This window comes from Vanellus vanellus (genome assembly GCF_965231255.1).
Source record: "Vanellus vanellus genome assembly, chromosome: 1".
Taxonomy (NCBI): domain Eukaryota; kingdom Metazoa; phylum Chordata; class Aves; order Charadriiformes; family Charadriidae; genus Vanellus; species Vanellus vanellus.
In genome coordinates, this window is record NC_138905.1 from 56,586,753 (window position 1) to 56,596,784 (window position 10,032).

The 10,032-nt window shown below is 55.4% G+C and overlaps 1 protein-coding gene across 1 annotated transcript; it reads left to right on the forward strand.

Annotated features, from left to right (window-relative positions):
• The first annotated feature begins 4,802 nt into the window (after positions 1-4,802).
• Positions 4,803-8,732, forward strand: CHADL (chondroadherin like). Its single transcript, XM_082498567.1, has 4 exons — positions 4,803-5,087; positions 5,177-6,838; positions 7,558-7,724; positions 8,095-8,732. The coding sequence occupies exons 1-4, from the start codon at positions 4,929-4,931 to the stop codon at positions 8,318-8,320; spliced, it is 2,214 nt and encodes a 737-aa protein (XP_082354693.1). The 5' UTR covers positions 4,803-4,928; the 3' UTR covers positions 8,321-8,732.
• The last annotated feature ends 1,300 nt before the right edge of the window (positions 8,733-10,032 follow it).

Here is a 10,032-nt window from a genome sequence, read left to right on the forward strand (position 1 = left end):
TGTTTGTGGCACCTACCTGGACCACTCCTGAGTGATCAGCTCATAGGCTCGTCCTGCTCCCTCATTTTTCAAGCCTCTGAGGACACATCTCTTTAGGTAGCAAGAGTTGTTCCTTCCCTCTCTGTTTTCAGTTGGAGACTATTCATCCAACCTTACAATTGACACGTGGTACAAATAGGGCCAGTGCCAGGAAGAAGTCAAGGAAATGGAGTTAGCTGTCCCTTTGCTATGCGAGACAACGTGGGGCACATGCCTGGCCTAAATACAGGAAAAGCTGATGTTAACACGCAGGGTGTGCAGGCAGCACGGACAGAAAAAAGAGCTCGGGGCACTGGATTGAAATAAAGTGTGTGGTATGTGCAAGACCTACTTGCATGCACTCTGTGCTTAAATTCCTCCAGGTTGTGGGCCTGTTCAAGGCAACCACTGGTGAAACTGGGGTGGCTGTGGGAAGTTTTGCGTGGCTATGATCCAGCAGGCTCAGGAAAGCAGTGTTTCTTGTCACTCTGGCGGGGAGGTGCTGGCCTTTGTGTAAGAGCAGTGGCTGCTCATATAAAAAAAAAAAAAAAAAAAAAAAAAGTCTGCCCTAAGGCAAAGAGAAAAAGGCATTTTCTTGAAGTTTTTGTGACTGAAGCTGGAACTCCTCTGTGTCCAAATTAGTAAAAATCAACTAAAGTGAAGGTACCTGTGCCTACAGAAGAAGCTTCAATCACTGCAGGCTGAGCCCTGCCTCCTTCATCTCATCTCATCCCCTTCCTTCAGCTGTGTGTTGCAAAAGCAAATATGTTAAGTTCTGCCATGAGCTTGAGGGCAAAACTGAGACTTAAAAGAATCTGTGCTTTCTGTAATTCTTGAACCTAGCATAGCTTTCCTTGAAGCTCCCTGGCCTCTTGCTGATCTTCAGGTCCCTCTGCCCTGGAGAAGTGTTGTGGAGAAAAGGAATGTGATGCAGAGACCAATTCCAAGGGGTTAACCCCTACAGGAGGCCATCTGCAATAGGTTCCATGGAGCATGTCATGTGTACAAGGGATGCTGTTGCTTGCTCATGCAAAAGCCTGTGGGCTAGGTCGTGGGGAGAACCTGTGTGGGAAGCTTTGAGTAGCCAAGCCATAGCAGAACAAGTGTGAGGTGTTGATCCTTAAGTTTCTCTCAAAAGCTCAAAACAGTATTTAGAAACAGGATTTTCCAGGTGCTGGTATTCAGTGACAAGGTTAGATGTCTATAGGAAAAAGGGGCGTGTGAGGGTAGAAGTGACAGGCTCTGCAGAAGACATTTGTTTCCAGGTAGGACATGGAATCAGAAGTCCCTTAAAATCAGCTTATCCCTCAGGATTGGGGGGGAGGGGAAGGATGGGAATTGCTAGCTCTGGTTTCCATTAGGAATTTCTCCCAGAGGATGACTGTTTCCCAGCAGTGTCCTGGAGGGAATGTGGGGTCATTCCAGTGCTGCTTCAGCCTGTCTTGTGCAACCATCTCACCCCAAAGGCACCACAGTTGTTGGAAGTATTTTTAATTTGAACTCTGTTAGCCCCGCAAAGCGGGGGGGGGGTGAAGAGCTCTGTCCACATGGGGCAGTTTTGAGGGCATCTGTGAGCAGTGAATCCCTGTAGCGGTAGTAGCAGGATCAGGCTGCTTGCAGGCAAAGGTGAAACATTTTCTTTAACGGCCTGGCAGAGGTGGGATAAACCCCACCAAGTGGAAGTTAAAGAGTGCTGCCTGTGTCCCGTGCCCCGGGGGGGGAGAGCAAAGTCTGGCAGCCTCTCTGTAGCCTCAGTAGATGGCAAAGATGGCGAGATCATTGCTAGGTGAATGAACAACCTGAAAGCCTGGGGAAAGGGTAGATGCCCAGTCACCTCCATCTCCCTGTGGTCCCCCATCAGAGCTCAGGCCAACATGGAGAAGGTGGTGTTGCCCCTGCAGTCAGGCAGGCAGGGCGGGGGAGGTGGTGGTGGTGGTGGGCAGGGCAGCAGCCAGGACTGCAGTGGGGGTGGGGGTGTCTATGGCGGGTAGTTCCAAGTCAGCCAGTGGATGGGGTCTGGCACCAGCCAGATTGTGGTTGTAACACAAAATGAGCACTGTTCCCTTCACCTGCTGTCCCTGAGGCACAGCTCATGTCATCAGGCAAATCCCTGCTTTCCTCCTGCTGCCACTGGGGTGTTGCTGGCCCCCTCTTGGCCCTGTGGTGGCTCACTTAGGGATCATAGCAGTGCTCGGGGCCCTTGCAGAGGAGATGGGGCTGTCCTGAGGAGAAAGCACCACTCAGCATTAGGGCTGGATACCCTGTACCGGGAGCAGATCACTCAGGATCAGTGGGTGGGCTGAAATCCTCTTGGCTGCAGGTATTTCTCAGTGCCCACCAGACTGCCTCCCTGCAGCCCGCTGCTGCTACATTGTCCGCCCACCCAGCATGAAGTACCCTCACGGGCACCATTGCTGACCAGTGCCTGAGCTTTATCTGCCATGGGGCCAGTGGAGCATCATCATCCACCTCTGAACATGATTTCAGCCAGCTCAGTGAGGGTCTGCAGGACCTTTCCTCCTTCCCAGCTGCAACACGTCCCACAACAAAGCTGAGCCTGAGTGAGGGGATTCCTCCTGTTGTGTGCAGGGAGAAAAGTTGCAGGGGACCAAAAGAACGCGAACACCTGGCTCCCAGCTGCTTCATTTTGGGGCTTGTCCTCAGCTTGCCCCAAATTCTGTGCCAGACGTGGTCAGCCAGCCATGAACCTGAAACAGGTCTTGGGGATTTGGTGCAGGCAGTGAGCTCCCCAGGGTGACGCCTGCCAGCCTGGGCCAGGTTTATCTCCTCTAGACCTACGTCCCCAGCAGTCCTCCCTGCGTGGCAGAGTGGGGATGAGCATCAGAGCCAGTGCCTCTGAACTGCACCCCCCCCTTCCATCGGTGCAGTCGGGTGCTCGCCCCATGTCTCAGGAGCACTAAGCACCCCTGGGACCCTACGAGGCCAGAGGGGATGTCAGCCCAGGGAGGTGGCCAAGGAGGCTTTGGCCATCCATCTGTGGGGAGGCTTGCAGAACCAGGACAGCTTGTCCATGGCCCACAGGTGGCACTGGAATGGGACATACAGGTTCTGGCAGCTGAGATTGCTGAATGAAGGGAAGGGTTTGAAGAGGAGAGAGACATCAGTATCAAATCTTGCAGGTTTTGTTTTGTTTTGGTTTTTTTTTTTTTGTCAGGCTGCAGATCTGCTCACATTCCCTGGGAGAATAAAGAGCAGAGTTGGGGAAGAAAACCTCCATGGTCTCCGCAAGTAAACAATGTTTCACACAGGCACCCCTGGCCTCTGAAACAACCAGAGAAGCAAAATTAGAAGAACTGGGGGCTGTAAATGTGGCACAGCCTGGCTTGCCAGCTGCCTCGTTCCTTTTGCTCAGGCATTGCAATTTTGGCTGGATGTCACCTTTCTGCCCTGCACCTCAGTAGCTCCTGTGCCTTACGCAGCCAGGGAAGAAATGGCAGAGCTCAGGAAACAGCGAGCACAGACCCCACATGGGATCTGGCAGGGCTTTGGCTCCCCAGTCCCCTGCAAGGAGTGGGGGAGGCGATGTCTGCCCTCTCTCCAGGGGTGCGCTACCCTTCCCCCCCCCCTTCCCACCTCCTCCTTCTCCTCCTCCTCCTCCTGCGTTTCTGGCTCCGTCGGGTGAGCGCTGCTGGGAAAGCGACACAACGGGGCCCATTCATCTCTCGCTTCTGCAAGGAGAGCAAACACCGGTGCAGGAGCTCAGCAGCTGCTGGACGGAGCCGGGGGGGACTCGCTTCCCCTTTTTCTTTGCCGCCTCTTGAGGACCAGGTACCCCAGTTCCCGGGTGCGTGACCCTCTTTCCCCCTCCCCCCGCAAGTGCATGGGAGGGGTTGGTGGGATGGTGACCTGCACATGGCAATGCCCAGATGCGAGATGCAGGCTCAGCTGGGGTGTCACATTGGTGCCACTGGCTGGTGGCCACGCTGGGGGGGGGCTGGGAGGGGGGGACGAGGCAGGGCTGGCTGCAGTGGTGGCAGGAGATGGGAGCATGGGCCCATGGGGGAAGGTGGGCAAAGGGATAGGCACCGCAGTGGCTCCCACAGGTTTGAGCCTTGCAGACCCCACTGCTGCTGTTCCCCAGACCATGGAGGTGGGTGGGAGGGTGGGTGGTGTATTGGCCAAATCTGTAGTCCCACCACTGCCTGTGCTCCCGCCCTAGCCTTGGCCCCTCTCCGGCACCTCCACCCCAGGGGCTCCCTCCTGCCTGGCCAAAACCAACCTGTCCTTCCTGCAGCTAAACAGTGGCGATCTATTCCAAAACCTGCTATGAATAACTTGGCGGGGGGGGAGGGGGAGAAGAAGCAGGGAGAGTGCAAGGTAGGAGGCACTGAACTGGAAGGTGGCCAGGGTGGTGGAGATGGGACATTTGCAATTAAAAGAAAGGTGGCAGCTTAGAAAACCCGTGTGATCACATACCCTGGATAGCTATACCTGCTTGTCTTACAAAAATACAAGCCTCGGTTGTAGGAGGCATACTGATACTCTGTACAGATCAAGACAATTTTATCCTAGTGCTATAAGAAAAAGGGAGGGGGTATGTACTCCAAGCCAGTTCCCTGCTCCTGCCAAGCTCCTCACGGGTCCTCTCAGCCTTCCCTCAGGGAGCTTAGATAACCAGGGTAAAAGCTCTTTCCAAGTGGAGACGTGCTCTCTGTGACTTTCACTTTTAGTTCTAATTATTTCTTTTCTCCTTCTTCCACTTTCTTCCTCATTTATAACTTGTAAAATCATAGCGTGAAGGCAAAAGATGGTGAGACCTGCCCCACTAGGTGACAGCAGGTCCCCCTCCCCCATGGCACCCAGGGCAATGCTGTCTGGGGGACGCATGGGAACCTGGCCCCTCTCCTGGCTTCACTGCCATCTCTCCCTGGCCGCAGGTGCTCTCTGCCATGAGGCTGTCCTGGGGGCTCCTCCTGCTTGTGGCAACCCTGAGACTGGGCGGAATGGCTGCCGCCCGCTGCCCCCTGCCCTGCATCTGTGACAACCTCCGTGCCCATGTCCTCTGCCTCAACGGGAACCTGACGGCTGTCCCTGGCACCATCCCGCAGGTGGGCAAAGAGGTGGGCAGGGGACGGGGGAAGAGGAGGTGGGGATGGCAGCCCTGGGGTAACTTATCATTTATTTTTATGATCAACAGCTCACCAAAAAACTGGATCTTCGGGGCAACAGCTTCACGGTCATCCCAGTGGGAGCCTTCCTGGCCACCCCGTACCTCACACACTTGGACCTGCAGCGCTGCAAGGTGGAGAGGCTGGAGGAAGGGGCTTTCCGGGGGCTTGGGAGGCTGATCTACCTCAACCTGGCCTCCAATGGCATAGCCATGCTCTACCAGGAGTCCCTGGATGGGCTGTCCTCCCTCCAGCAGCTCATCCTAGAGGGGAACCGCATTGAAGAGATCCAGCCGGGTGCTTTTGGCCATCTGGGGTCACTCACTGTCCTTGACCTGAGGGCAAATGCCTTGGTCTATCTTCCGGACATGGTCTTCCAGGGTCTGCAGGTCCTCAGGTGGCTCCGGCTGTCCCACAACGCTCTCCACGTGCTGGGCAGTGAGGCCTTTGCAGCTCTGCCCGCCCTGCGCAGGCTGAGCCTGGACCACAATGAGCTGCAGGCGCTGCCTGGGGAGGCCCTGGCCAGGCTGGATGGGGCTACGCGGCTGGACCTGGGCCACAACCCTATCACCTATGTGGCTGAGGAGGCCCTGGCCATGGCGTCCCTGAAGCACCTCTTCCTGGACCATGCCGCGCTCCAGGATGTGGCGCCCGACGCCTTCACCCGCAGCCCGCAGCTGCGCACGCTGGACCTCCGCGAAAACCAGCTGCGGGGGCTGCCGCCGCTGGCCGGGGCTGGAGAGCTGGCAAGGGTCAGCTTGGCTGGGAACCCCCTGCTCTGCTCCTGCCTCCTGCGTCCCTTCCGTAACTGGCTGGCACAGGCACGGGTGCAGGCAGAGGGGTCCTGCACTGCACCCCCTGCCCTCCGGGGCCGGCCCCTTGACTCCCTGAGACCCCCTGAAATGAGATGTGGCCATTCCCAGCCACCCCCCAGCCCTGCTGTACCATCGGAGCAGCCGAGGGTGGTCGGTGGCAGGCAGTGCCCCCGGGGGTGCACCTGCTCCCCTGATTTCCGTCACGGATCGTGTGAGAACAGGGACCTGCGGGAAATCCCCCAGGGCTTCCCCAGGGACACCCAGCTCCTTGACCTGCGCCGAAATGCCTTCAGGATGGTGCCACCAGGTGCCTTCCCTGGTCTGAAGGAGCTGGTGTCCCTCCATCTGCAGAGCTGTGGCATTGGGGTGCTGCACCCTGGGGCGCTGCGGGGACTGAAGAGCCTGGTCTACCTCTACCTCACTGACAACCGCCTCTCCGCCTTGGCAGCTGCTGCCTTTGAGGGGGCTCCACAGTTGGCCTACCTCGACCTGGACCGCAATGCCTTCACCCGCTTACCCGCAGGCACCTTCCAGCTCCTGCCCAACCTCATCTCCCTTCACCTGCAGCACAATGCCATCGAGGAGCTGGCAGAAGGTGACCTGGCCAGGGCTGGGGGCCTGCGCTGGCTCTACCTCACTGGGAACACCATTAGGCACATTGCCCCCACTGCGCTGGCTCCTGCCAAGATGCTGGAGAAGCTGCACCTGGAGGGAAACCGCCTGGTGGAGGTGCCCACATCAGCCCTGTGGGGTCTGCCTGCCTTGAGCGAGCTGAAGCTGTCCCGAAACCCCATCAAGCATGTGGGGGATGGCGCCTTCCTGCCCGTGGCCTCCAGCCTGCAGCACCTCTACCTAGACAACATGGGCCTGGAGTGGGTACGCATGGCTGGGGACCTTTGAGGGGCACGGGCACTGCAGGGCACAGCCACAGGTCCCATCTTGTTCCATCGCCCAGGGCTGATGATAGCCCCTATAGCAGCACCTGAATGGATGTCTCTGAACTCTCAAGGCTTCAGGAGATGCTCCATAGCCTGACCAAGGAGGAGAGGCTTCCCTGAGCTCAGCCGGAGTGTTGCCTTGCTCCAACCTGTCCCCCAGCTCCCCTGGGACAGCCTCACTCCCTTCAGTCCTTGAAGACATCCAGTTTCAGTGGGGTTGAGACCATTCCTCAAACCACCCCTTTCCCTCAGCTCTGGCCATATTTCTCCTGCTCTTGCTACGAGCTGTCCTGTGAGACTTTCCACCAGTATTACCCTGAACTCCTCCATCCTCTAAAGAAAGCAGTGTTAGCACCACTCTCGTAAGGTCCATCCACCTTTAACAGTTCCCAGGGATCACTCTAGGACCTCCTGCGTGTCATCCTCCTTCCAGCAAGACTGAGTGGGGTCCAGTGAGTCCCAAAACGTGACTGAAACTGGTTGAGTTAATTAACAGTCCCCAAGCATGTGTGCTGCTGCTTAAAACAGCTCTTTCATGGGGCCACCAGGTTCTGGACAGACTCTCTCAGTCCCCCAGGCTGAGAAGCAGTGCAGGGGCAGAGATTTGCTCCCCTGCCTCCATCATGACCCCCCTGACTCACCCTCGCTTCATTGCAGATTTCCCCCGGTGCCTTCGATGGCCTTGGTCCCAAGATCAGAAGCCTCTACCTGGAGAGCAACAAAATGAGCAACATCCCCGACATGAGCAACTTTACAGGGCTGGAGATCCTCAACCTGAGGGATGTGCCTTTCCACTGCGACTGCCAGCTCCTTCCCCTGCGCAGGTGAGTGCCACAAGGGGGAAACAGCCCTGAGGGACAATCCAGGGGACAGCTGGACCGTGCAGTACCTGAGGCACTAGCCCATGGCACACTAGCCATTTTGGGTCTTCTCCCATGACACACTGGCATTTTCATGTATGGTGAGATGGTGTGTGCGCCTTCATGCAAGGATGGAAGTAGCCTGGGCTTTCCTGGTGTAGGGAAAGCAGCCACAACCGGGGTGGGCAGATATTCAGATATTCAAAGCTCACCCAGGTGAGGCCCTGAGCAACCTGGCCTGGCTTTGAAGTGACCTTTGCCCCTCACAAGCACAGTTTCACCTCTCCCTTTGCCCCATCTTGCTCCTTCTCCTGATCATCTGCCACATTTCCAGGTGGATCGACAAGCTCAACCTCCGTGTAGGGGCCACTTGCAGGTCTCCTGCAGAAGCCCAGGGGCTGAAGGTGAAGCTTTCCATGACTTTCCAAACCTGCCCTGGCTGGGGCCGAGGCGAGGCTGGGGGAGCCAGTCCCGACAAGACCAAGGCTGCAAACAAGCCCAGCAAGAAAAAGAGATCGGGAAAATCACCAGCCAGAGGCTTCAAGAAGAGCAGAGCTTAGGAAAGGTGTGCAGGACACAACAGGGTTGTACCTACAGTCTGGTGAGAGCAGTTTTTCTAGACTTGTCCCCAAGGCAGTGACACGGACATTGCTCAAGGTGCAAAAGAGAGAGAGCCTTGGTGCCACCACAGCGATGCCAATTTGCCAAAGATGCCAGGTTGTTTTTTGCAGGACACAGAGGCACATCACCCTGGAAAGAACTTGTGCAAAAAGCTTCTGTAATATTTGCAACAGCTTTGATGACTCAAACAACAAAGCCAAATACTTGCTTTTTCTTCACAAGGCCCCCTCCAGCCATGCGGAAAAGTTGGAATCCACAAGCTTGTTTTTGTTTTTAAGAGCGCTGTGCTTTCACAGCTTCAGGAATGATTTGAGTGCTGAGCAGGATGGCAAACAGCACCAAAGCAAGATCCTGCCCTGGCTCAAATCTTAGAACAGAAAACTTAAGAATTATCATCAGTGAAAACATTGCCTGAATTGCCAGCAGCTCTTCAGAATTAAAACATAAGCACATCAAAACCTTTCTCTTTCCTGCAAAATTTGATCAGTGGAATAGGATGACTGATCCCATAAATGATTCCATCATAAGCAATGTGCCCAACCTATTCCCCATGGCAGCCCAGGCTGGGACACCCCCCACACACCACCTGGCCCCATTTTAAAATCAGAAGTCTGTTCAAATTGAGAAGGCTTTGAAAGGTAAACAATTCTAGTAATTAAATGTGGGGCATGGAACTGTTCTGGAAAAAAAAAAAAGCCAAACAAACCAAAAACAGGAGGAAGAAAGCCAAAGGCATTTGGAAATTATCGTCCTATAAAGACAGGGGCCCTACAAGCCCAGCTGTTTGACAAGGCTGGGGAAAGGCAGCAGCCCAAGAGGGAGGGGAAGAGAGAAATGCAATGGCTTTACCCTGAAATGGGACCCTCCTGGATTGAGACATCTATTGTGAGCTGGTGATGGGCAGAGCTGCTGGGACAGGCACAGGCAGGGAAGCCCCATTACACACCTTTGATAAAAATCCCCCACCCCCCACCACGCTCACCCCGTTGTGGTTTCCCCAGGAGCCCAGGGCCCACTCGGGGTCAGATAGGGGTGGGCTGAGCCAGCACAGCTCTCCTGCCCCATTTGACACAGACCACCCACACTTTTTCCACTTGTGTTTCGCTGCCCCCCCACCCCCCCCCGCCTTTTCTTCCCTCTCCGGTTAAAGGCTCCATTTGCCTCTTATGAAGGGAAAAGAGGAAGACCGCGTTAATTACTCCCAGTCTCTACTCTGTTTTCTAGATGGTAAGTTTGCCAACATTTTTTTTTTTTTAATCATGAACCACTGTTCAAAGCCAGAACTATTTCGGCATCACAAGCTCTCGCTTGGAACCTTGAGGGGAGCATGGCCAAGGCAGCCTCCTGGGCAGCAACCGTGGTTTCCCTGTAGGGTCTGACAAGGCACCTGCCCTACAGCCAGCTGGGCCCTGCGGTGGCACCAACAGGGAGGGCACTTCCTCACCTGCAGGAAGTTCACAGGAACCTGCTACAGATTTAAAACTATTTTTCATTACTGACCATTTACTACCACACTGACCTTTCTGATTTCTGTCCTGAACTTTGATGGCCAGTCTGGGGAAAGAGAAGAACGTTACAGTTTTGCCCTTAAATGGGAAATGGCATTTCCCACCTTAAGTTTTCTATTGCATTTTTGTGATATTCAGCAGAA

Bases quoted from the DNA above. Each gene is read 5' to 3' on its own strand.
- CHADL (XM_082498567.1), top strand. From the start codon at position 4,929: ATGAGGCTGTCCTGGGGGCTCCTCCTGCTTGTGGCAACCCTGAGACTG. The intron at 5,088-5,176 runs GTGGGCAAAGAG...TATGATCAACAG, and splicing joins TCCCTGGCACCATCCCGCAG to CTCACCAAAAAACTGGATCT. The intron at 7,725-8,094 runs GTGAGTGCCACA...CCACATTTCCAG, and splicing joins CAGCTCCTTCCCCTGCGCAG to GTGGATCGACAAGCTCAACC.